Source organism: Cyrtonyx montezumae, unplaced genomic scaffold (assembly GCF_038088225.1).
Source record: "Cyrtonyx montezumae isolate F1298 unplaced genomic scaffold, pur_monq_1.0 scaffold_34, whole genome shotgun sequence".
Lineage (NCBI taxonomy): Eukaryota > Metazoa > Chordata > Aves > Galliformes > Odontophoridae > Cyrtonyx > Cyrtonyx montezumae.
The window spans coordinates 5,638,737-5,666,129 of record NW_027072039.1 but is presented as its reverse complement, the minus strand read 5'-3'; the positions used below and the strand labels follow the sequence as shown (position 1 = coordinate 5,666,129).

Sequence of the window (27,393 nt, the reverse complement as noted above, 5' to 3'; positions counted from 1 at the left end):
TCAGAGAAGTACAAGTTATTTTCCTTGCAACAAAAACAGAAATCAATTATTTGGAGGAGCAAACTGATGGATGGCTGACAGCTGCAGCAGAACATCATTAACTTGCTTGTTAATCACACAATATTTGAAGTAAAAGCAGAATAATTTTTAGTATAGCATGATCTGGAATTTTATAGCCAGGTACTGCCCTATAACCAAACACAAGAACTTTTCACTTACAGAACTACCACAATTGAAATAAAAAGATAAGATTCAGTGTAACTAAAATGTGTGCCAATAAAAAGTGCTGTATGTGAAGCGCCTCGTGCTGTTAAGATAATGGGAGAAAACAGCAGAGCAAGTTCACTACTTGCACAGACTTTCCTCTTGCATGCACACACACCATTTCCCAACCCACTGCATACCCCTTTTGCTGTACTGCTTTGACAAAAACAATGTGGCTTCACTTAGACTTATTGCTGAGAAGAAACCAATATGAAATCCTATTGTTTGCTTTTGAATTGTGATCTTGAAAAAATCTGTATGCGTTATTTCTGGCACATGTAAGAAGGAATGTACAATTGATTCCCATCCCCCCATCAAAAGTTATTTATAATTATCAGGTCCTTTAAAGGCCATAATGTCTACCCCCCTTTTTTCTTTAAAATCATGTTTCCAACAGAACATTGGCTACTCTCTAAAACAAGGGGAGAATCCTGACTCACAATTGACCATTTCCATCACTCATTACAGGCACATCCTGGGCTTCTCCAAACCTAACATTTTATTACCCAAGCATATGGATTTGGGGAGGAGGAAATCAGAAGGTTCTGCTCGAGACGTAGCAGTCAAAAATAAAGAAATAAATAGTGACCACTGCTGAATAAAAGAGTCAAACAAAAATACAATATAATTTCTGGAAGAAGATATCATAATATGGAAAACAGTAAGTCCTATTACTGACCATGTTGTGACTGAGCCTTGAGATAGAGAAATCTGGAACCTGGAGCATTAAAATAGTGAAAAGATCACATCTTTACCTATGTGTCGTCTTGTCATTTCCACTGTTGCGTTTCTGTTGACGTTGGAAAGCAGACCTAGACAAAACCGTTCTGAATTGGACGGATCTGTGAAGCCATCTACAGTCAGGGAAGGTTGTGATGCATGGAAGGTTTCTCCCACTCTTTGATTCAACTCGTAATATGCTATTGAACACCAGAATGCAGGCTCCGAGTAAGTCACTGGCTGCAAGTCTGAAAAATTAAATAGGAAATAAGTAAAGGTTGCACAGAATTTGAGCCTGAAAGAAATCTATCTGCCCTGCTGTTCTTCTCTTCCAGAAATGACAGTCTCCCCAAGCTACGCAAATTACAATTCTGCTTGCTGTCATTTTTAGCTACCTCAATAAAAAGAATGGAATTCAGTATTTCACACAAGGGGGGAGGGTGGGTGGGAAGAGAAGGGATGCTCTAAAAGTGACCAAAGCTCATGTACTTTAGCACTTGCACTTTGCTTAGCACAACAATCAGGCCACTGTTACTGTGAATTCAGTTGCTGTGAGACATTTCTGTTGCCTTTCTGTAACTAGAAAACATTTCAGTAATGTTAAAGAAGAAATTAAACTGAACCACTCAGAGGTTTCACTCTCTTTGCCAGAGATTCAGTTGCAGAAATATGTAGTTATTAATTAGCTATTAGTAACTAACAGATACATGTTAATCATCCAGAAACCAACCCAAGAGTCTCACAGCACAATTCTCACTTTTCTTAATTATGTCTATATTTTTAGTGTACTTGTATACATAAAGAGGAGTCGCTGCACACCAAAACATTTAAAAGTGTTTCCAGCTTACCCAGGCTATGATTAACTGGGGAGAGAGTACTGGGAGACAGCTCTGCTGGAGATCCTGTTGAAGCAACACAGATTGGTTCAGAGTAAAATATTCCTGTCATTTCAGACAGATAGGTACGGCTGCTATTTAGGGACTAGCATTCTCTAAAGAGTTCTTAGGTCTTAAAAACCTCAGAAAACCTGTATCCAGTTTTCCAGCATGTTCCATCTTTATTCAGAATTCAGATTACACTTAATTTTCCAGATGCCTGGGAATCTACCCCACCTCATAAAGAACCTATTAACATCTCAGTGGGGCACTTGGCATAGCTCTCTTCAGGCACAGGCTGTGAACATTTCTTTACGCACTTCTCCAGTAAGGAGGCCTTTCAATAGAGCCTTCCTAAGAATGATTGATTTGAAACACAACAGGTTGTACAGAGGGCTGCTGTCGTCATCACTTGGGCTGAAGACATGCCATGACATGTAAACGGATCACAACAAGCAATCCCAGGTCTTCAAAGTGGTGAAAAATGAAGCGTTACCTGTATCCATGCTTTGGTTCAACTGCTGGTCACTCGTTTCTCCATCTTCACTGATATATCCTGGAGGTGGTGTTTCTGTCAAAAAAACAACAACAAAAAATCCAATTGCAGTTGAAACTGATGAGAAACTTGTATCGTTTGGGGTTTAGTCCTCAACTCCTTGTATGCTTTGCGTGATGCCTGCACACCGGACTGGAATTTCATTCTGTTGGATTTCCTTCCTTCCCGTAGGAACTCAAACCTGTTACCTGCCCAACTGTCTACGTAAAATGCAGCGTCTCTGTGTGCCCATCAGTTGCTCCAACTTGTTACACAACTAACGGATAACCCTTGTTTTTTCCAGGCAATACAACACACTTCCACTACAATGAGTAATAATTTTGCAATTGTGATCAACAGCTTTCACATTTAGTAGAATTACAAATGAAAAAACCATCTGGTGAATTCTACAAAAAAATAGGAACTGTCTTCATGCAGTATAACCATCAGATCAGACACCCTCCTACGCCTTATGAGTTTTCAGATTTAAAGGTTGTTTTCCAGCTTGGTCCATTTTTCTTCAGCACCTAAAAGCTGCTTTCGCACATTAACAATAAGAGTATTATCTAATCAGTTCTGATGCACAAGTTCTATTTATTATGATAAATCCCAAGTTCTATTAAAAAAAATAATAATCTATTGTCATCATTAGCTTTCTTTAAAGGACGGAAGTACCACAGACCAAAGTCAACTCAGTAGCAAGTATAAAGCATTTTGATAGTAGAAAATATCAGATTTCACAGAAATATCTTTAAAACCCAGGAGATTGTGGTCATCCCTCCCCTCCAATCACGATTATTTTGTAATCCTGATAATGTGCTAACCAACTGCCTTTCAGGAAATAATTTTCTTTGAACTGGGCACAAGCCTTTTCCTATTTACTGAAGATCAAGTGTCAGTTTCTTTAGTGGAAGTGGTAAATGCTAACTTGATCTCAACAATCACCCTAGAATTGTCTCTGATACATCTAAGAGATTACACATTTAATTACGTATTACCCAACAGCAGGAACAAAGATAAAGTCTTTTGCTTCAGAATCAAAATCAAATTGTATCTACTATCGTGTCAGAGATTTATAGAGGAAGAGTAACAACAGAAGAAAGTCAGCAAGAGGAAGAACGATTAAATCACCATATCAAATAAAAGTGAGCCAAAGAACTACATCTTTAGTTCACTCTGTAAAGCAAGCACACTAAATATAGATGTGACAAAATTCAAGTGAGAATTTAAAAGGAAAATCAAGGGAAATCTTTACTAGCAAGAACAACGACAAAGATCACGTTTGTTCTGAATATTTTTATAGAATTCACTGTGATGAACAGGACGCCACCCAACTTTTGTTTTTTTGTTATAGTTAAGCCAACAGACATGGTAAAGGTCAATAATAATTTCCAATCCACACCACACTTCCAGTTTTCAGTTGCTAATCTGGGCTTTTTGGCACAGGTTACATTCCATATCCACTCGGTCTGAAGACAGATTCCCTCCACCTATTAAGACTGTGTTAGGATCAGAGGTGAGAAACAGCAAAGCTGGAAATAAATTAACAGTTCCAAGCCAGATGTCAGAACTCTGCAGCTCAAACCTGGAAGGGCCCTGAAGGCTATCCTACACCTCCACCATCACCACCTGCCCAGAAAAGCACATGAAGTACACACAGGTGACATCAATCCCTTTGCAGTCCAAACCAGGCTGCCAGACACAGAAGGCTTATCAGCACCTAACCAAGCAGTAGAGATTAGCTATCAAACAAAGTGAGATTCAGATACAATTCTTGAATACAAGAGCAGGGTGTCAGTAACAAAGAGAAGGAGGCAAGGCGTGGTGAGCTGCATAAACAAGAGAAGATCATGTGAGTACCTGCAATCACCTTGAGCAGGCTTCATGCAAACAACTACCTAAGCACATTTCCTGAATTTCCAAGTGGTGCAGTAAGCTGTCCACCAACACCATCAAAAGCCCTCAGATTCAGACAAAAAAGACTACATAAATGGAGAAAGCAACATCAAGTTCCTGCATCTTGAATAGCTCTTTAAAAATCTTGACACAGAATCTTAGAATGACTTAGGTTGGAAGGGATCTTAAAGATCACCCCAACTCCAACCTCTTTCTGTGGCATCAAATTTGGCACTGATTAAAAAAAGGAGATCAAATTCATTGACATTTTCTTGGTGCAATTTCAGCTTTCAGACAGATTTACAGAAAACATGTGTAACATCCTGCATAAGACATGCAGATAAAATTTGCACATCACACGTTCTGAGTTTCAAGGCAGCCATCCCTCTTGAGTAAGGATCTGACTTCTCAGCTTATTTCAGTCCTGGGGAGCTGAAACATAGTTCCCTTAAACATTTATGAAAAATGGCAGCTTGGCTCAGTTTTATCTTTCAGGAAACTTCCTGAAGTTGTAGTAAACAGGGGGAACTATAGGCCAGTGAGCCTCACTTCTGTGCCTGGAAAGATCACAGACCAGATCCTCTTGAAAGACATGTGAGGGATAAGTATTCCTCTTAAGGCATGTGAAGGATAAGCAGGTGATCCAAGACAGCCAGTACAGTTTCAACAACCACAAATCATGCCTGACCTATCTGTTGGCCTTCTGTGATGGAGTAGTGGCACTGGTGGACAAATAGAAGAAAACTGATGTTATTTACCTGGACTTGTACAAGGCCTTTGACTTAGTCCTGCAGCACATCCTTATCTCTTAGTAGGAGAGAGATGGATTTGAAGGCTGGACTACTCAGTGGATAAGGAATTGGTTGGATGGCCACAGCCAGAGGGTTGCAGTCAGCAGCTCTGTCCAGGTGGAAGTGGTAATAAGAGGTGTCTCCCAGAGGTCCACCTTAAGACTGACACTCTTTAACATTTTTATCAATGACAAAAATAGTGGGATCAAGTGCACCCTTAGCACGTTATACAGTCAACACCAAGCTGAGTGGTACAGTTGATATGGAAGAAGGAGGGGACATCAGCCAGAGGGGACTCTGACATACTTGAGAGGAAGACCCGTGTAAACACAACAAGGTTCAACAAAGCCAAGTGTAAGGCATTGCACTTGGGCTGGGGCAATCCCAGTTATGTATAGAGGCTGGGAGAAGAGATCTTTGAGAGTAGCCCTGACAAAAAGGACTTAGGGGTCTTGGTGGATGAAAAACTTAACATGAGCCAGCAGTATGCATTTGCAGCACAAAAAAATCAACAGGATCAGAAAATGGGTGGCAGAAGGGAGGTGATTGTGCTTCTCTCCCCTTGTGAGGCCTCATCTGGAGTACTGTGTTCAGGACTGGTGTCACAGGGATGATCAGTGGGGTGGAACAACTCTCCACAAGGACAGGCTGAGGAAGCTGGGCTTGTTTAGTCTAGAGAAGGTCCCATGGTTACTCATTACAGCCTTCCACTACTTAAAGGGAGATTACAAACAAGAGGGAAAACAACTTTTTTCATAGATAGATAGTGATAGAACAAGGGGCAATGGTTTTAAACTGAAGGAGAGCAGATTTAGATTAGATGCTGGGGAAAAGTTTTTCAGAGAAGTTGGTGAGGCACTGGCACAGGCTGCCCAAAGAGGCTGTGGATGACCCATCCCTGGAGATGTTCAAGGCCAGGCTGGATGGGGCCCTGGGCAGCCTGATCCACTGCTTGATCAAGCAATGGGCAACCCTGTCTGTGACACAGGGGCTGGAACTAAGTGATCTTTGAGGTCCCTTCCAACCCAAGCCATTCTACCATTCAATGAATCATGGAACTGGGACAGGAAACAAAGGTCACTCATTTCACATTTCAGCAAGAACAGAGGCTTATCTACACACTGGCAGTTCAGCTTTCTTTTTTTTGTCTTGCAGTAGGGAAGAAGCAAAGAGAAGGAGGAAGATTTATTTATTAATTCAATACATTTTTATGAATACTAACAACAAAACTATGTACACTGTAGTAACAAATACACAAAGCAGACCTCATTCATTTATAAGCTACAGATAAAAAATTTTAACTCACTGTTTCATTTTCGTGTGTCCCATTGGAATTAATAATGAAATCAACAAGATTTAATTTACTGGTACACCTTTCAACTCATTTGTTCACTTCAGAGGATGAAATAACCATATTTACTCCACTGCTGCAATGTTAAGCATAATGTTCATGTTGGGAGGTAAGAAAATACCTGGTATGTAATTGCTCTGTGGTTCAATTCCAGCTGGGAAATTAGTGTTCTCAGGAATGGAATGGGTGTAGTCATCAAGAGGAGGAAGCTCTGTTAGGATCTCAGTGTGCCGTGGCACTAGTACAGGAGGCAAGACTGGGAAAAAAAAAGTCGAAGTATTAGTAGGACCCTTCAAACTCACACCTTCATGAAGTAAAAGGAAGAATACATCTAAACCATCCAAAAAATTTCTTCAGGTGTGTCTCGATATTGCTAATACTGTGGCTGTACTGATAATTAACGGAACAAGCAAATTCTTCTTGAACGTGATTAGTGATTATTAGCACAGGTATGTCATTCTACTCTCATTTTCATGCTGGACCATCCTTAGTCACCTGGAAATTGACAGCACTACTGGAAGCATTTACTGGGGTATTCAACACATTGATAAAGATTTTTCAGTGTCTTTTCTATTGAAAAATTTCAGCAGATGGCATTCTCCAAACCTGTATCCTTAATCATCTTGCAGCTTTGGCACAAGAACACACCATCCTCCTCTGTTTTTCACTTGAAACATTGTGCTAAACAAGTACATAGAGCCACAAGAATCATTAAGGTTGGGAAAGACAGCTAAAATCATCCACTTCAACCATCAATCTATCAACACCATACCCACTCGTACAATCACGAAGGTTGGTCCGAGACCAACACAAGTCCAACCCCAACTCACCCCTACTAAACCACGTCCCTCGTGTACACACAGATGGTGCTATGAAGCCGGAAGCAGTCTTCCTACCTGGTGTCTCCACTCTCTGGTAGTGGTATGGGTTTACACATACTTCATCCTTTTTAAGATTAAAAGCATATTCACAGTTTTCGATTGCTTTAAGTTCATGGTGGCTGTGAAGATCTGGCCAGCGCCACAGACGACAGTAGATGACGTGTGGTAGCCCTTTACGATGTGATACCTGTAGTCGGCCATCGAGAGATCTACATGGGAAAGATGTTGAGAGGCATTTACAGGCTGCACGCTGTCTCATCATCATCACTCAACCAACAGTGTACACACACGAGAAGGGCAGTTCGTTCAATTTCAGAATTCAGCAGACTGATGCTGCTAGTGACACGTGCACTCGTGTTAAAATGCTTCAAATGGGAGAAGAATGATGGCTTCAAACAGTGTTATCTCATTTCTGAGCTGCTCAAATTATTGCCAGTGAATTTAGGGGTCGTTAAAAGCCACTTTACCTCCAACCAAGTATTTGGGATGATCGCTTCATACACATTTTTTAAATGCAGAAGACAATTGTTGAAAGAAAAAAAATCACACACTTAGCAGCCCCTTCAGCTTCTAAACCTCAAGGCTTTGCCATGGCATGGATGCTTTGTGGCTTTAAGCTTAACAATTTCCTGACTGCAAATCAGTCAGCTGCCCAAAGGATCCACATGGCAGCGTGACTGTGATGCAACAAGTGTGAACACACATCTCATAGGGGCTGTACACTTCATCTTCTTGCCTTCCTCTGCCTTGCTACCAGCTGAAAATGTTTTGCTAGTTTTAAGACAGACTGCATATGCTTACACAAATGCAGATGTTTATGATCGTTATGGGATGGGAGACAAACCTCAGTACACAAATCAAGCAATGTGATATGAAAAAGTAAAGACCCTGCTTAGAATTTGCCCACTGTTAACTACTGAAGAATGTACAAGCAGTTCCTCAGCAGCTCGTATCACAGCCAATTAGTGAGATTTAACTGAAAGCTCATGGCATACAAAGCAGTTTAAACACTTTGTAAGATGAGGTCTAAAGAATTAAGTAGCCCAAGGTTGTTAATAGAAATACCAAATCCCATCAGAGCTTGCATTAACCATTCCCATTCTTTCAACTGGCGTGAAAAATGAATACTCCGCAATTAGGATTTCATTGGTCAAAACATCAGCTGAGAACACTTGGATTGCTACACTGGCAAGCAAATGTTTTAAAATGCTGTAACGTGAGAGACCTAAGAAGCATTTAGTCTATTTTACAGCTAAAGCATCCCATGACAGACCCTCCAAAGCCAATCCCTCCCACAAGGTTCTATGATGGAGAGAGGGCAGAATATTCACCTGGTTTGTTCAGAGAAGCTGTAAAGGCCTGTTGTGTCCCACTGATCTATCGTGTTTGGTGTACTCAGTCCCCAAATTTCAGAGCAAGTGCTGTGCATAAATTGAAAACAAAAACAAAAAATTGGTATGAATATGGAACGTGGTTATTCAAAACACCATGATGTCAAACATGGAGAAATGTACAGAGTACTTCCTTCCACATAGAAGATAGAGCACTGGTAGGCTTGCATTGGACGGACATCGCATGCTATATTTTCTATATGAAGGAGACTATCAAAATGGAGCACGTGATTCAAGGTAAATGGTCATGTTTTAAAGGGTGAACAAATTCTGACCTTAGGCAGTTGATGTAGCTGCAATGCTCCTTAAAACAGGCAAAACTTCCTCAGCCTACCTCCTAACAAAATTCTCAATTGTTATTTCTGGGTTGGTTTCTTTCTGGCTTGTTGCTGAGTATAAGCTGCCCTACAATTACAACCATGGGCCATGTGCATCTGGAACTGAACCATCACAGCCTGGCTCCAAAGTGCCACCGTTCAGCAATTGCATTCTCCATGCATGCTCTTGTTCACTGCTTTTCTCAACACAAGAAATCTTGGGCTCAACACAGGAAAACTTGGGCACTGAAGAAAAGCATATTGCAGTGACGCTTCTCACTTAACTTCTGTGCTCTCCTTGATTAAAAAACTGGTGTTATTTTTATTTTCTACCACCTACAAGATGTACATTTTACACAGATTTACAGTATTGTACTTCAAGACCCAGCTACAGCACAACAAAACTTTAATTGTGAAATCAAGCAGGAGGAAATGAGAGACAACGTTTAGAAACCAATTCAGTGGCAAGCACAGAAGTTCAAAAAAAGGAACCTCCAGTGACACAAGCACGAGTTGAAAGGAGCAGCAGACTGAAGCAAAGCAAAGAACAGCATGAGTGTATAAACGGGCAGCACGTTCTCTGAGGCATGGGCCCATCTCAGGTCCACCACAGACGTGCTCTGTGACCACTGAGAACTGACAATTAGTTTTACATGAGTAACAAACGAGACTCAGAAATGGAGAAATGTTGGGTGACAAGAAACTTACAGCCAGCACGAAGCCAGAAATGTGGCTGCTGCTATTTCACCTTTGAAATTAACAACCTCCAGAAAGTTGTACCAGAAGGAGAAGGATAAAAGTTCACCCAACTTACGGTTTTAAAGAGTGATTTTGCTGTTTACATTACCAAACCCAGCTGATACAGTATTCTTAACAGCACTTTTAGCACAAACAACCACCACAATTCCATGGACACTTTATTAAAACTTAAGTGCAGGGCACAGATAAAGGAAGGGAATGGGACAAGACCCCTTGCTCCCAGTCCCACATGACACATTTAAACACCATCCCAGGGAGGGTGAGATGCTCTAAGCCAATTCTCAGCTCTCCAAAAATCTCAAGGGGCAGAAGAGGGATAGTGAACATCACTACAACAGCAGTGCCTGCCAACTCTGCTGCTCCTAAGGTGCCTCTACCAGCAGCACAGTGGGCTGCTAGCAGCCACATGAAGACTGAAATCACTGCCTTGAAGACACACAGGCAGCCTTTGTGACACCAGGGAACATCTCTGCGTCCTTAAATCTGCACCACTACTGCTTGTAAGACAATTGTCACACACATTCAATTAGAAGAACAATAAGTACACACAGTGTGCTGCATTTAATTAACAGAGGCATCTCCCTAATAGCTCACTCCCCGGAGCAACAGACTGTTTAAACAAAAGACCATGCTTGAAAGCTGATGCTGTCACACAGATTCCACCTTCCCAAAATTATGGGGTGTGAGCACATGGTTACTTTGCAACACATAGAGAAGTGTTACAGCCTTAGAGCATGCAAAACAGGAACTTTTATAATACTAACCTCTTCTCAGTTAAGTATCTGAGCTATCAAAGTTGATTACATAGTCCAAAATCTATGATGAGACAAACAGTACTCTAAAGTGACTGTATGATGGAGGTGTATCTGTTACCACAGAAAAGGAAGGTGGTGAGGAAGCACATGGGAGTGTTGGAAAAGGAGGTGAAGAGAAACTGATCAGCTGGCAAGCAAAACTGCTCCTTTACCCTGCATTTTACAGTGCTGTCTTCTGAGACATATGTCCACCTAGGACTAGGATTAATACTGATGGCTTACAGGCTCATCTACTGTAGGACTATATTCCAGCTCCAAAAATTCAAATACACCGCACAGCCCAGAGGAAATAGTCCTGTAGATAAAAAATAGTTATTCTCAACCCAGATTTCTGGTTCACTTAATGGCCTCTCTACTCTTCTGCTCACACAGAAGATCCACTGCCTACAAAGACCTCCACAAGCTGTGTCACCAAGCCAAGCAAACCAGGGCTCTTCAAAGTCACAGACATCCCAAATCCATTCTCCATCCACACAGCTTCCATTAAGGGTTGCATTTACTACACCTGCACAGTGGGTTCATTCAAACACAGACTCATGGAGAGCTGGTGGCTGCAAAGAAGGCAACTGCATTCTGAATGTTATTTAAGCAAAGACTAATGCCATGTAAATGGAGGCAGAGACTCAAGCAGCAAAGCACTTGGTTCCCTCCTTCAAAATGGGAGATGTTCTCTCCTAAAAACCTTTCTCAAGTGTCCTAAATCCCTTAGGAGATGAAAGTTTGCTTTAGTCCATAAAGATTCTGGAAGAATAAAGGACTAAATTATATACTTCTAAGGTAAATCCTGCCTGGAAACATTCCCAAGCCCTGGGCCAAGATCCTGTGTCCTAGGAAGCAGCTAGGATGTTCCCCAGCAGGGTGCATGTTATGCCCTCCTACACCATTACCAGGTTGGTGAGCTGCCACCCAATGGGACCACGTGCACTGAGAGCTCTGCTGCAGCCACCCTGCCCTGCAAGCAAGAGTTGAAGAGCATAGATGCACTGGATGCAGACAGCCCTGAAGACAGCTGGCCACAGTGCTGGGGACATTCCAAGGCACGCTGAATTTATGAGGGGTGAAGGAGCCAGCACATATCATTATTTCACCCTTAGAAAGCAGGCTGCTCTCAGGCTGCAGCCTTAAGCATGCTTGAGGCTTCATGCCTTGCAATACTAGGGTTTTCAGAGCTTAAAGCTAGTGTACTTTGTCCCACTTTCACGGACACTTCCATAAGAACACTTTCACCATTGTTGTCAAAATGATTTAAGTGTTGACATAAACAAGGTCAACTATTAAAATGCTAGGGAGTTAATTACTGTTATTTCTTCAGTTCTTTCAATGCTGATTTACATATTATTAGCAAATCACAACGTTCTGTGGCCTCCAGCACTTGTGGCATGTCAGGGTTGCTGCTCTGCAGCAAGGATTTAAGGGATTTAAAGAATCAAGCTGGCCACATTGTCCAGGCATTCTCAAGTTCTAGGAATAGGAATCTTATTTTCTATTAGATGGAGAGACAGGCAAAGCATACTCACAATAACTGACTGCTAACTCTAGAGACTTTCAGGGGAAGGTCAATGTTCTAGCATACATCTGATTCAGGCATTACATGCTAAACATGGGACAATTCAGTCCTGCAATCCCAGTTTCAGGACTGATCACAACAGAAAGCGTCAGATTGATGGCTATGGGTGGAACCAGCCCTGCTTGCACCTGAAGCTTTCCCTAAAAGGAAACAAGTTGGTGTTTCAGTGCTTTTTAATCTGCTAATAAGGAGCAGCATCTCAGATGATATTCAACATTTCTGGCAAGAATCATCTTTAATGTGGCTATCACTATGCAGCAGCACAGAGCACGCCTTCAGTTCTTCCATTTCATCATTTCCTCTAACAGGAAAATCCGAGCTCCAAAAAACCCTACTCTGGGCAAGAAATGACCTAAACAGCAGAAAGCTGCAGCAATACTTCACAATTCTGAGACCTGGTGCCAAAACAGCTTCTCTTTATAAGACACAAAGTACTGACACATAGGAAAAAATGCGGGGGCAGGAAGAATCTAAATATCAAAGATAGGCAAAAATGTCTTTGCACTGCTGTTGTGTACATAATACAGATAATGTTTCCAATCAGCACAAACCAACTAACTGAAACGTCTATAAGCCTACTAAAAACTGGTCATTTCTTCAAATAGAAATCAATTTTAAACGTGTCCATAAACACGGACAGAAGCGGAAAGTAATCATTGCTTACTAAATGCATACTGCTCTAATTGGAAGAATCAAAATCTGTATCAAAATTTGTAATAAGCAGATATAAGCCATGAAAGATCCAACAATTTAAGCAACACACATTTAAAGGTGCAAGTTACAGATGGACCACGTGTGAGCTGGAACACAGTGGCTGAAGACAGATGCTCGTGTTCGCAGTGCAATTAGTGGCAAAGGACACTGACCCAGCCCTCCAAGATAGCCTTGTACTTGCCCCAAGCACATTTGCAAAGCATGATACAAAGGGCTGAAGGTGGGAGGTCACTTCGGTCTCCTCGATAATAGAAGAGAAACAATGAACAGAGTAACCATCTTACCACTAAAACTGTTCACAGAACTGGCAACCTCCAGGTGCTTTCTTTGTATGCAATGAAGTACCTGCAGCAAGCACCACATCAGATGCAAGCAAGGAAAAACCATTTCAAAGGTGTTTACATATCAAGTAGCAGAAACGCCATAGAGAAGTTGTTCAATATTGTCACAGCTCAAACATGAGTGGTGGCTCATGTTCAGGGGCTGGAAGGCATGGAGACTTGGGGAACTACTGCAGCAGCATTAGAAAGGGGGAGGGGGGAAAGTTTGAAAAGCAGATTTCATCACACTAGTCAAAGCCAAAGTTACTCAAGAGTCACTACAGAATGGTCTTGGACATTCACCTTCCGTATTTGTGAAGTAGTGAGTCCCTTACAATTTTCTTAAATCAATGACATTCAGAGTCCACACCCAGTAAAAGTTTGGGAGTTGATGTTCAAAGCCACCTGAACCCATAAGGCTCAGAGGGTGGTATACAAAGGATATAGCAAACCATTGGAATGAGGGCCTTGAAAATAACAGTAAACAGAAGACAGACCTGAAAGGCTGAGACGTAATAGAAAAAGTTTTATGGCTTGTGTACAGTATTAAATTCAGCACAGAAGACGGTTTCTATTAAATCTGCCTGATTCTGGTTTCCTTAAATCCATGTTTCAAGCAAAAAAACACAGAACTACTTCTGTATTCTGATCTGACAGCCTTTTCACTGGCAATTAGCAAGTTAACTAAAGTTCTGACCTGCCCTTGTTACTAGGAAGCATAAAAACTTGGAAATCTAGTATAAAATAATGATTTTTCTTTTAAGTGTCAGACAGATGAGCTAATCTGTTGACTGAATAAAAAGCATTGCTCTGTTCTTCTTAAAAAATGACTTACACAAATCAGCAGTGCCACTCATCATTACAAGGAGTCAGACAAGGCACTTTCATGGGGACCTATTCTGCGATAGACAACAAGAACAGAGAAGAAAAGGAAGAAAAAAAAGACTGCAAGTTCTGCTACAGGGCAGTGTCAATGACCACAGAAAGCAGATATGTGAGCAGAAGTACAGGTAGGCAGACAGATACTCCCATGTCAAGTGTAGGAAGAGGGTATTATGTCTAATACCTGGGCTCCAGAAGAGAAAGCTCACATCGAAGCACAGGTTTCTCTCAGAACAAATCCAACCCAACAATGTTAACACTGGTGGCTGGGTGCTCCATTTCCACAGCTGTGAGTTCCTCCCCTATGCCTCCAAACCCTTTACACAGCTCTCCTACCAATCAGAACTCTTTCAAGAAAAAAAAAGTTGTACAAAATTCTATGTAAAAACAATTCTATCAAATATAAAACAGTATTTGAACTGTGGAAAGCAAATGAAGTTACCTTCCTTATAGACAGACCCACATAAAAATGTTAACACATCAAAATAACCAGAAAAGCAGGAGATGCAGGACACAATTCACTTCTCTAACGCGATGGGAAAAAGAAAAAGCCATTGAACATCATTTAGTCCAGCTTAAAACTCTGAGCACATCCACAGCTGATGCAAAGTGAAGAGGGAGGTACTCTGCTATTGCTCAACATGGAGCTCCGCATCACCCAGCCCCAAACACCAGACCTGAGAAATAAAGGGCAAGAGTTATACAGCTCAGCCTCACTCAGAGCCAACAGGGAGCTGGCTACGGGTTTTATGCTGGTGAGGCTGAAAACAGAGCATCAACAAGCAGCATGTGGAAACCATGAGCTAACAGTTTTGCTGGGAAACCTGCCCTGCAGCTCCCTGCTCCAAGATAACGTGACTGTGCTCAGCAGCTGCAATTTCTATCTGATTATCTCTGCAGCAGGCATACTGGTGATCAGATGAAGCACAACACTGATTTCTCCCTCCTAAGGAATATTTAAATAGCCTGCAAAAAGGGACAACTACAAGCTCCAGAGACTAACAAGGCACTAACAAACAGACCAAGGTATGGCTCCATAAGTTCTAAGGATGCAGTTCTGTGTTAAGATGGCACTCCTTAAATGCTACCTTGGAGCTCCTGCACTGCTTTCATCTGTAATGCTGTTAAATCCAATAAAAGCTTTCTGATTGCTACATCATTTTTCAGTTCATACTATCCACAGAAATAAAAACACAGCACTCAACTGGAACAGAAGGATGACATTCTGAAATCCCCACCACTGGAAGCACATCATTATGTGTCTGAGATAACTGGTATTAACAAGTCTGTATTTCATCTGACAACAACACACTGAGAAGCTTTTCTTAGAAAGTCCAGAGACATCCAAGATCCTAAAGGAAAGGAAGGATCTGAACTATCACTGGAGTAAAGAAAGGCCACCAGGCATGCAGGTTCTGACAATGTCCATTAAGAAAAGAACCTTTCAGAGCTCTGTGGAGCTACTGAGGTGTTGCACCAGAGCAAGCATGCAGCTATGAAGCAAGTCGACAACTCGGTTCAGCTGAGAAATGCCCATCTGCTCTCTAGTCTCGTTAAACCACACCTACTGAAAAGAGGTTATTGAGCAATTGATTTCTAATAGCTAAACTGTCACTGAATTTAATCACAGAATGGCTCAGGTTGGGAAAGACCTTCAAGACCATCAAGTCCAACCTAAACCAAATCACATTACCCTAACTCTAACAACCCACTGCTACATCATGTCCCTGGATTTTAAACACATTCAGGGACGGAAACTCCACCACTCCCCCTGGGGAACCTACTCCTGTGCTTAACAACCCTTTCTGTAAATAAGTTTTTCCTTATACCCAACCTAAACCAACTGTTCCAACTACAGATGACTGGCACAGGACAGGAGCTGTGACAACGTGTATTTTTTTCCTTCACGAGCAACGTTAAGGGATGTATGACCTAGCAGATTCATCTCAACTTCATTTCATGCCATGTGTCCTTCCTTTCTCATTTCTCTGTACTGTATTAGTAGCAATATCACAATAGCAGGTTAATTTTACATCCACTGCAACTTCATAGACCAATATCAACCTGAATAGGGATTAACATGGAGACATATCTAAACAGAATTAAAGAATGGCAGAGGACAAATCATTTCTACAGGAAACCATATGCATTGTAACACCAGCTAACCTGTACAGAGCAAACTGTCGAGTTTACCAGCTGACAGCATTCTCACAGCTCAGACTTTCAAAAGACATAAACAGAGCTCAGCAAGCACAACTGAGGACTGGGCCCAAACAAGCATTTAAAGATGATGTTCATCTGAAGTTCTCCAACTGCTGTTAGTCACTGCAGGTGCAGCGGAAGCTTTTGCCACCAGCTTAGAGTTACAGCTCCTAGTCATTGTTTTCCTGCAGTCCACCACCCTCCAAGTGGGTGAGCAGCTGAGAGTGCTGCACAAGTGGGCTGCATGGCAACTGGTAGATGTTAGAAAACCTGAAGATCTGACATTTTGATTAACTACCTCAAACCAGAGGGTATGTGGGATGGTGTTAACCCTATGGATTACACCTCAGTCTTGAGAAAGACAAGAAGAAAAGTGAACGTAAAATGTGTGTTAGTTATAAAGCACTCAGTGCACAGAAGCCTCCATGCCATGCCCAAATGACTCTCGTTGCATCTACACCAGTTGTGTGAGTGCACCTAGAAGAACATCATTGATCTTAGTCCAAACATGTGTATCTTTAGGAATGAGGAACATAAAAATTCGAAGAAAGTCGGGTATTACGTAAGTAAGATCCACAGGACATGTAGAATTTGTAAGTAACAGGATTCAAACGAAGATAAAACTCGAGCCATAAAGCACATTTCCCCAAGCAGCATGCTGGGAAAAAGAACCCAATGGTACCTGTGTCGTGACTGCTACAGCAAATTTTGATGCACAAGAAAATATAAAAATTAACTGAAGTCAGACAACGGCACTGACTTCACTTCCAGTAATGTCTTCACTATATTACTAAAGAAAACTAATAACTACCCAGGAAAATACATTAAAAGGCTTGAAGAAGTATCAGTGCTTAGGTACAGGAAAGCATGCTTTGTTTCTTTCAAATGAATTTTGTTTGCTGAGACATTACACTGCCTTAAAGGTGAATAAAAGCAAAATTAAGAATGCAACTTGATAGCAGAATATGAGGCTCTACATTAGATATTCATAACCGAAATCACAGAATCACTTATGGCTAGAAAAAGCCTCTAAAGTTCTCAAGTCCAACCACCAATCCATCACCACCATGCCGACTGAATTATAGCCCTAAATTGTGCGTATGCATGGGACAGATCCAGTAAAATGGAAATTAAAGCCTATTTTTTGAGCTTCACTGCCTAAAGATAGACAAAAAGGACGTGTTACGGTTACAGACAAGTCCTGAAGTCTTTAGCATCCACTTCACGATCCACACCCAGAACATGCAACTGAATCTGATGCACAAAAGCACTCTTGCCTCACTTGCAATTGCTTAACAGCTAAAGTACTTTCCCAGGACATCCAGCAATTTGCTCTTCCCCCTTCCATTTGTCTGGAGGCAACTCTTGATTTACCACCATCCACCCTGTGCTGAGGTGGCAGCTCTCTCCCTGTACTAATGCAGCCAAAGATCAGAGTTTAAAAGGCTTGAGAATACTAGCACGCAACTAAAAACAGTTACGTGGCTTCCCGGTGCAAGGAGAGCTGGTTAAATTCTTCTTGGAAAGTATGGGATTGCTGGACAAAGTAAAAATCAGTTGCCACATGGTAAGTTAAAAATGAAGCAGGACATTACAGCATTTTTCAGGAGTTGCCATCAATGCCATTTGCCACAGGGACAATCCTAGTGGCAGGTATTACCTCCTCCAACTATATTCATCTAGTGTAAGATATAGGAGACAGCAAAACATGGTTCTCTAGGTACTAACAGTGCTTTGACAGGCAGTCTGTAAGACGGGTATATGGGACATAAAATATTAGACAATTCATGTTTAGACAAAAGAGAAAAGGCATTATTGTTTTCAGCTCTGTGGAATTCATTAGAAAGGACACAGCTGAATTCTTTATGCAGCCTTTGGTTTATACTCAAGTCCTCCTCACTGTCACGGAAAGGGACATCCTTATTACAAAAGGACAGTAAAAAATAAGCTTTGGCAAGCAGATGTTGTACTGCTGTGGACTTACAAATGCATGAATGAGCAGAAGGTGCTCTTGAAAAATGTAGCTGGAGTCCCTGAAATTAACATCTGAGTGGCCCATTTAAGAGAAAAGACTTCCTCAACCAAGCAGCAGAGTCAAGCACTGCTGTAATACAACCTTCTATTATAAAGCTGAAAGTCCCCCCATCAGTTGATAATACGCTTTCTTCATGTTCAAGATTTCAGAACTACAACGTATGTTAAAATGACTTTAAATATCAACAGAGAAACTTGACCTGAAGCCTCCCACAAAACTAAGAGGAAGTGAAGACCAGTTCTAGGATAGAACTCATCAATTTAACCAAGCCATAACACACATTTAAGGAACAGTGTGCAACAGCTTCTTTGGCATTGGGCTTTACCTGCCCAGTAGGCAAGAAAAGATATCCCAAGCACCAAGAACTGGTCAGTTTTGTCCAAATTACGGGCAAAGGCTTCAAGTAAAGATCTTCAATTCCTGACCTACTGAAGTGCATTAGTACTTACACATTTCAGAATAAAAAGACACCATTTGAGGAAACTTTTTCTGAACAAATGCTGAAGTCAGATCACTGTGCAGCGCCCGTCCAAGGGGATTTCCCCAAGCTCATTGTTCTTCTGCCAGCTCCAAAGCACATGCAGTGAGATGTGAACCTACTCTGCCTTCTGATTGTTCTCCTGTATCCTGCTGGTCTGCTGCAAACAATGCAGCATGACAGAAGCCAACACAAGCTGCTCGTTATGAGAACACAGCACTGCATAGTTACTCTCACAAGTTTTCCAGTACTCTAGAGAATAGTTTAGCACTCACTTGAGCTGACTACAGCCCCAATTCCTCTACAGGAGAAAAAGTACATTATATTTATGAGCTCAACATTGACAATAAAGTACAGTCAACTTGCTCTGAAGTGACCAATGCATCTTCATAACAGTAAGATGTCAGACAGGTATTATTCTTTCTGGTTGCAGCTTCATGCTGGGACCCACTAAGAAGGACAATGGCAGAAGCAATCATGGATAGCCATCTTCAGAGAAGTGCCCTTTATGGGCTCTTGAACCACAGCATCAGCTTTTGACCAGGAATACTTACTGGAATATAAATCCACTTAATATTTTTGATTCTGCCTCTTGACTATCTCTTCCTGTTTCTTTCCACCAAAGATATCTTAATGAGGATCAACAATAATATGAAGCAAATGAGCTTCCAGAGATGCCAACACGTTTTCACTTCCAGATTTGCCTTCCACATCAGTAATGCTCCATTAGGAACAATGTCTTAAACTCAGAGTCTTTAACCAAACAATTCAGTTTACGTCACTGAAGAGGTGGCACTACTGCAAACATAAAAAATCTCATTTTTACATAGACTAAAAAGTGACAAGAAATTAAAAGTTCACAAGTTATGCCGGGAAAAGCAGCAGTGCTAAGATTAGAATCCACATCTTGAGCCTTTATACAGTGTCAGTTAACAAGGTCCTCAAAATTCAGCACTTTTTCCTCCTGACTCAAGAGGCAAGCTCCCTTAATTACTCAGCATTTTGCTATTGGCAGAGTATCTCACACATCTGAGTTCTCACAAGCTGATCTGACTCCAGTGACATGCCAATACTTTCTGCTTGGCATACCAACTCTAACAAATTAAGTGGGTAAGCCATGTGATTTCCTGAGCTCCACGAGCTCAGAATTGGCAGCCCTGAATTTTTCTGTTCATAGCTCTAAGACTTTCTTTTTCAGGATGACATAAATATTATGAGATGCTGCAATATGAGCTATGGCTAAAGCACAATTTAATCCCAGGCAACAGAAACTCAGTCCACACTGCCACAGCTGTGCAAAATTCAGAAGTAATTCTTGAGTATATTTAACAAATCCTTACTCAACTGCACATGAACATAGTCATTACTCTAAATTTCAATTATCAGTGCCCTAGAAGGACAGAAAACGTAAAACTTCAAATTCATCTTTTAAAGAATGACTTACCTACACTAGAACATATGCCATGTAGAAATGGGCTGGGAAGTGGTAGTGACATCACTCAATAACTTGCCTTGCTCTGCTTTGAGATTCACTGCCCTCGTTAACACTCCCTCCATACACAATGGCTCCACTCAAGAAACAGGACTAAAAAACAGCCTTGACCAGTTCACAGATTTTCAGTAAGAAATGCTGCAAGTGCCATGTTTACTGCAAAAAAGCTTCAAAGAGGTAGTCATATAAAGCTGGTTTCTGAAGACAGGATCACATGTTGTGTAGTTATTCTTCTCCCTTGAGTAAGCACTTGAAAAATACAGTCATGAGTATCAATGCCAGACAAACTGGCACTTCCACATGGCTGGATGCTTTCACAGGTGATGTGAAGTTGATCTGAACTGATAACTTCAGCTATCTGAAGGTATTTTTTCCTTTATCAGCTGAAAGAAATTGAGAAATTTAGGAATGACCACCAGCAGGTCTTCAGTTATCTTGCTTTCAAGTTTAGTTTCAGGGGAAGACACCAAGCCAGCTGCCAGGGAAACGCCTAACAATAGTTTTCACAAAGCAGATGCAAGTAGTGTCACCAATACTGCCCTACTGTTTGTTTACTTCAGGTTTAGAAATTAAGCTTCACTGAGACTGGAATTCACACTTGATATGAATTATTTCTCATTATATGTTCGTGCAGCACGTAAGCGTTCTGCAATCTCATACTTAGGTGCATAATTTCATCTGTATGTAACTAAGAACAGTATCCTGCCTACAGATATAGACATACCATCCCAGGTCTCTGGAAAGCAAGAAGGGCTGGGTACATTTTGGGAATGAGATGGCCTTGGAAAGCCAGGCTCCAGCTACTGCCACCCAGTTCTGAAAGGGCACCAAGGAAGGCAGCTCAATATCAGAGCACTGATGCTTTTTCTTGGTGCTCAAATCCAGACTGCACAACAGAGCACTATGGAACAGAGTCACCTGAAAGCTGTCACCATAAAATGAGCAAGAGTTCTGGTTTAACAGCAAACAATTTATAAGTAGGCTCTTTCTGTCATCTCAGCAATAAAGTGGTGCTTTTGTGTATTTTGATGTACTGTCTTAAATGTCTATACATGTTTTTAGAAACTTAAGATGTTCAGTATAGTCTTCAAACATTTATGGAATTGATTCATGCCCAAGTGAATGCATAAGGACTGAAGTATAGGATATGCTCTGAGGACATTCTTTATCCAGAGCAGCCCTCAGTTTGTGAGCTATGATTAACAATTAATTTACATCCCCAACTTGAGTAGCCACTTATCGCAACTACAAACCAACAAACACTGCCAAGCTGTGATGCTGGGAAAACACACTTCACCTCTGCCTGGACAGCAGTGTTATTTTAGGATCTGCTGTGCCAGCCCAACTGCCTGCTGTTGTCCTCACAGCCCCACAGCATTCCTTCTAAAAGCATTTCCAGAAGAGCCTTTTGCTGCCTACCACGGTGACTGCTGAAATCACTTGTAACCTACAATCTAAATCCGAGAAGGAAAAAATGAATTTATTTCTCTGTAGTACTATTATTTTGGGGAAAAATCTTAAAAGCTCAAAAACAATCTGTTTCAGAAAGCAGGTTAGCTCGATAACTCTGCTCTGCTGCTAATCAAAAGCATCCTGAAAACAAGGTGACTGCATGCAGCTCTGTGAGCACCCTCCCTACAAGTATTCCCATGGAATTAAAAAAAAATACAACAACTAACTGGTAGCACAGGTTATGTTAAATAAAAACAGCAAGCTTTATACCCAAACTACCATTTACTTTTTGTTAATTTATATGAAGAAAAAGGCAACCATTTTCAAATATGTTTGCTCATAATCATTCTACTTGGTCGCATTATCACAAATGCCTTTATTTGCCTAGATTACTTCTGCTGTTAACTCTCTCATAAATACTTCAAGAGCATCATCCATCGATGGTTGGATTAGATGATCTTGTAGGTCCTTTCCAACCTTATGAACCTATGAACCTATTATCATTTAGTTACACGTATGGAAGCTAACGTTAAGTAACACAAGAGCCAACTGTCAGAAAAGAATTTTAACACACGCAATATGTTATACCTAAGCTACTTACCTTAGCCAGACTGCTAACTGCAGAAGTTGAAGAGAGGGCTGCAGGGCAAGCAAGCAAAGGAACAACACTGGCATGCTTGAGAAATTCCAAGTTGCTTTGGAGAATTCAGACCATGCCACGTGACCCTGCCTCTAGGTGCTTGGTGAACCTTTACCAGGTTATATAGCTTAGAGTATATCAATCCTTGCAGGATACATTGGAAAATACAACAAAAGGAGCTGGTCAGTAGGCAGCTTTAATCTCAATGCAAAGCAACCAATTTGCTTGCAATTATCTGCTTTGCATTTTACCCAACGCTTCCTCGAAATCTTCCATATTCCCAAAATGGAGGAGTCCACTGATGGGCTTCTTCTCTGCCTCTGAATGGTAAAAGCATGGAATTCATTTCATATTTCAAGCAGACATCAGGTGCTTCAGAAGTCTAATTACTGACTACAAGTTCCACAATTCAGCTATAGTCTTAAAAAAAAAAAAACCAAACAACAGCAATAAGGGCAGAGGGCACTGATAAAACCACATTGTCCACATTCATGCTGAACTGAAGAAAGAGCAACCACTTCCCTGAAAGCACCTTCCCAAACTCGAATGGCACAAAAGAAGGCAGGAAAACAAGGGCCTGCAGAAGTGCTAGCCTTCACTCTGCACTGGGAGCAGCTGTCCATGAACTCTGGGCTCTAATGCACCCCAGCAAAACATCCCTATACCAGGACTTAAGGAAGTTGGTCATAAAACCTTCCTGCAGCCAGTACTTGGCCAGATCACTTGTCGACACATTCAACATTTTTCTTTCAAGCCATAGATTCGTCTACTATAAAGCAGCAGAGACTCAACTTCCCACGAAAACAAAAATTCACTGCTAAGTAGTGTTCCAAGCATAGCAACAAAAGCAAACTTAAGTACCAATTCTGATACAACCACTGCCATTACGAGCAACAAAAATTTTGTCTGTTTAGAAGAAAGTCTTCAAGTTAAACTGTATCAAACCTTCACGAAGTACTGCTATGTGGACACAACACATGGAAAAGGAAACAGGTATCTTGCTACAGACACCTTCTAGCTGCTCCTTCCTCCCAGTTAGCAATGGCTCTGTCAGGGCGCGCATGGAAGCTCTAGTCATTATGCAAAGCTGAAATGAATGAAGGCTGCAGATGCTGAGACTGATGGGAGGCACCCAGCCCTTCCTGATCCTCCTACATATACTGGAACAAAAAGAGCACCTACCTCTGTGACACCGTGTACCTCGGCTCAGTGCTGCCTCGTGCACGCAGTGCCAGCAGTGGAACTGCCAGCACAACAGAGGATAGATCAGTTTGCAGAGATATTGCTCCAGAGAACATAAGGCATCACAAAACAGTACAAATATAAGGCAGAACTACTTCTTCCATCACTTTTTTTCCTTTCTTCTCTTTAGTAACTACAGGAGCTACAAACTCCAGTCAACATTATCCAAAACCTACACCAGCTAATCTCTGCTGATCCTATTTCAGTATTATTTGATATTTTATAAAAGCAACTAGATGTTAACAGATATTACAAACAAACAAAAAATAGCAAGGAACGTGTCTATATGTTTTAAGACTGGAGAGCCACACAAGCTCATAATCTCAAATAATGAAACCAGGGATTTGTTTCCCTATCTTGAACACAAAAGTTCTGTCAGCACTGGAGGAACTTTTTAAACAATGAACACAGACTGTGAACATGCTAGCTAGCTATTCACTGCATAGTGTGGCTTGGTTTGTTAAGGATGCAGATTTTAGTCAACGTTATTTACAAACTACTCATTTCATTCCATGCTAGTGAGGAAGACACTACTCCAATAGAAGTCTTACATAAATCTGTTCTTCACTGACTGTTTCTTGTGGTCATTTGTATCAGAACTACAAGGTAAAGCATAAAGACGTGATCTTAAACCTATCTGAATTTATTACATATTTTAGAAAAGCGAACTCAAGTGCCAACATTTAGTTTAAGGATACCCAAGGATTATGGGATTAGAATCCCACTGGGTTTCCAGGAGAATTCAGCAAGATAACTCCAAATTACTCCAAAGGCTAGTGTGAAATGGACCTCTGCACTTATTTAGCCTCTGCTCTAGATTACTGACCCACTTCTGAGGAGCTCAGCATCCCTGCTGCGTGATGCCAACACCCACTCCATCTGTTTGCTTCTGCTTTCTCAGAACCTCGATAAGTCTGCATAAGAAGCTGTGGTAATTCACATGAGCAGCCAGGGTAGCTCGCGCAGCTCAGCCCTGCATTCTGTGTGGTCACCTTGACAAACAGCCAGGAACAGAACAGCACAATGGCATTATCAAAAGCCATATGCATGCAGATTTCTGAAGGGGCAGCTTTATTCAGTTTTGTCCAAGCCACTCTCAGTTTTGAGATGAAAAAAATATACACTAGAATTAACTATTTTATCAAACTACAGAAATCTTAAGTGGGACCAGAATCTTTTGAAACCACAAGTCAAACTTCTAGAGATGGCATGAAGCAACGGCTCCACAAAGAGGAATCTCACAGCACTTGTTGACGTGCTGACTTAAGCAACTATCATAAGTTGAATCTAAAATTGGTCAAAAAACAACGACAAAAACACAGAAACTACCTTCACTTATGACAGCAGCGTACCTCAGCGACTGAGTACCCCAAACTTCTTGCCCACAGTGAAGGAACAAAACGTTCCCAAGTCAGCCCGTCGTTGTTTACTCCTGCAGATCTGCAGATCTTTAAGAAATTCACTGTGGGTCTCAAGCAGCAGTTTTATTAGCTTACTAAATGTAAAACAAAAAAAACTCCGTAAGTCATTACAGTACCAAGCTGATTTTTGATCTTTCCTGGGAACCCAGACTACTGCTGTCAAAGTGAAATAACAGCAATAGTCCAAAAGCCAGCTATGAAACTGAAGTCTGCGTACTGAAATCATCTCTCCTGTTAGCACCAAAGCCATTTGTTAGTTTAAAACCAACCCTTATACCAACATCATCTGAAGAGCTCCCTAGCTCATACACTAGTCAAGAGAAGTAAAACGTAGATGAGCTCTCCTTCAGCTAACCCAAGGTTAGGTGAGAAACAGTACATCACAGTCCAGCAAGAACTGCCCATCATAACACAGACTATTCAAAGCAGAAGAGAAATCCAGACAATGTGGAGACAATTTGGGAAGAAAATGCAGGCAGAAGGCGACATTAGAAACAGAAGGTGAACAGAAAATAGAGGACACAGTGAAAGCAACCACACATACAGATTACTGAGAAAGCTATCTCAAACCTAAAGGAGAATGCTAAAATCATGATCAGGTAACAGCCATAACATATTTGACAGGTGGCAACTACTACTGACACCAGTTGAATGTAGATTAAACTATGATTAAAAAGCTTAAGAGTAGCTGGGATCAGTGTGCTAATACTAAGAAATTAAGGTCATAAAATATGCAGTTTCTCTCTCAGAAATTATTCTAAGTGCCAGGGGGCTAAATGCCCAAAATATTCCTGTCACCAGACCTTCTTACATTTTCATAGAAACACACCACAGAGTGATGAGAGATTCATGTTGCACCCTTAATGAACACCTTCAGTGAGATTTCTGTACAACATGAACCTGGAGATACCCTCAACAAACACAACCCTTGCCTCTCGCACAGCAGTTGCTATGAATTAAGTAAGTTGAGAAAGTCAAAGGGGTAGAATGCGAGCTGTTCACTTAAGTATAAATACATGTAAGGAGCAGAAGAGAAGATCTAAAAGTACTTTAACTTATTACATGAAAAGCACTTTCATTAACCAGTAACAAATAATGATTAGTCTTCAGACAAACTGCTTCCACTGACGTTTTCCCTTCTAATGGGAAAATGGATGCAGTTCGTAAAGCAACAACAAAACTTCCATATACAACTGAAAATAGTAACTGCAAGGACTGAAGTGTTGACCAAGGAAAAACTAGTCTTTTTTTTTGGTTGTGTTTTAAAGTGGAAGTTCAAGTAAGCTCCTCCAAAGAGACAGAGTTAAAAAATAAAAGCATATGGCAGTGTTATGAGCTAAAAGCTGAGCTAGTCACCACCAGAACATACACAAACTGGAACTCAGAGAGTAACAAAAATGGAATTTTAAACTTATTAGAAATTGTGAATGTACAAAGCATGTGATCCAGTTCTAAGAATTGAAGCAAGCAGTATACAAAACCAAGCTAAGTTTTAAAGATCTTTTGAAGAATCAAAGGCATGCAACTGATTTTGTTATTAATTTATTCACACAAACTAACATCCATTTAGTCAGGAATGTCAAACGTGACACAACTTACCTTGGTATTGTCACACACTTCGTATTGCAGTTCTGAGTGGTAATGGCCTTCTCAAGCTCATCCAGCTGCCCTGTTTTCTTTAGCTTCTTGACCAAGCTTTTCACCGCTTTCTCACACCACTTCTCCTCCTGCCCATTCTGCTCACCACCACCAGCCCCTCCAGAGCCACCAGCAGATTTTTTCCACCCAAGAAGTCTCTTCACAACGGGTGGAGTGAATGGCAATATGGATGACATGACTTCCACCAGACAGAACACTCAGCACACAGTTAGAGATTCCTGTTGGATCCCTACAAACACAAACCAAAACAGACATGTTAGCACTGATGCTCTACTTGAGACCGTTGCTTTCTTAGAATCTTCTGTTATAAAATGCCTTAGGACATGCCACCTCCAAACAATTCAGGTAACAGTTCAGGACACGGACCTGAAATTCACTGAAGTTTGGTGATGAGTTTATTCCACGGCTCTAATCTGCAACTCAACAGCCCATAGATAATCAGCCTTCCTAAAGGTCATTAACTGAAATCATCAAGTCTTTCAAAATCCATTAAAGGATATTTAAAATCTCATTTTGTAGGTAACCAAGTGGTGCAAGTCGCATTTGTTTTGAATTTTGACACCCTTTCATTCAGCATCAACAACCCATTCAGAACACCTATATAAAACAAAAGATCAGAAGGGACACTGAAGCTTCAGCTATGTCTAGCAGTCATCCCTATTTGGGCTTCAAACCATTTACAATAAATAATAGC

At 41.1% G+C, this 27,393-nt stretch overlaps 1 protein-coding gene across 2 annotated transcripts in view; it reads right to left on the bottom strand.

The window, feature by feature from the left end:
* The window catches only part of SMAD2 (SMAD family member 2), a 32,608-nt gene extending 5,636 nt beyond the window's left edge, over positions 1 to 26,972 (bottom strand). The window contains exons 1-7 of one of the 2 annotated variants that reach the window (XM_065745251.1): positions 26,640 to 26,972; positions 8,645 to 8,734; positions 7,329 to 7,522; positions 6,554 to 6,688; positions 2,356 to 2,430; positions 1,833 to 1,886; positions 1,020 to 1,232 (exon numbers count right to left, since the gene is read on the bottom strand). In XM_065745251.1, the coding sequence (XP_065601323.1) occupies positions 1,020 to 1,232; positions 1,833 to 1,886; positions 2,356 to 2,430; positions 6,554 to 6,688; positions 7,329 to 7,522; positions 8,645 to 8,734; positions 26,640 to 26,875 (997 nt within the window). In that variant the 5' untranslated portion in view covers positions 26,876 to 26,972. The remainder of the gene's footprint in view (positions 1 to 1,019; positions 1,233 to 1,832; positions 1,887 to 2,355; positions 2,431 to 6,553; positions 6,689 to 7,328; positions 7,523 to 8,644; positions 8,735 to 26,639) is intronic. The other variant, XM_065745252.1, reaches the window with a different exon arrangement.
* Positions 26,973 to 27,393: the final 421 nt, after the last annotated feature.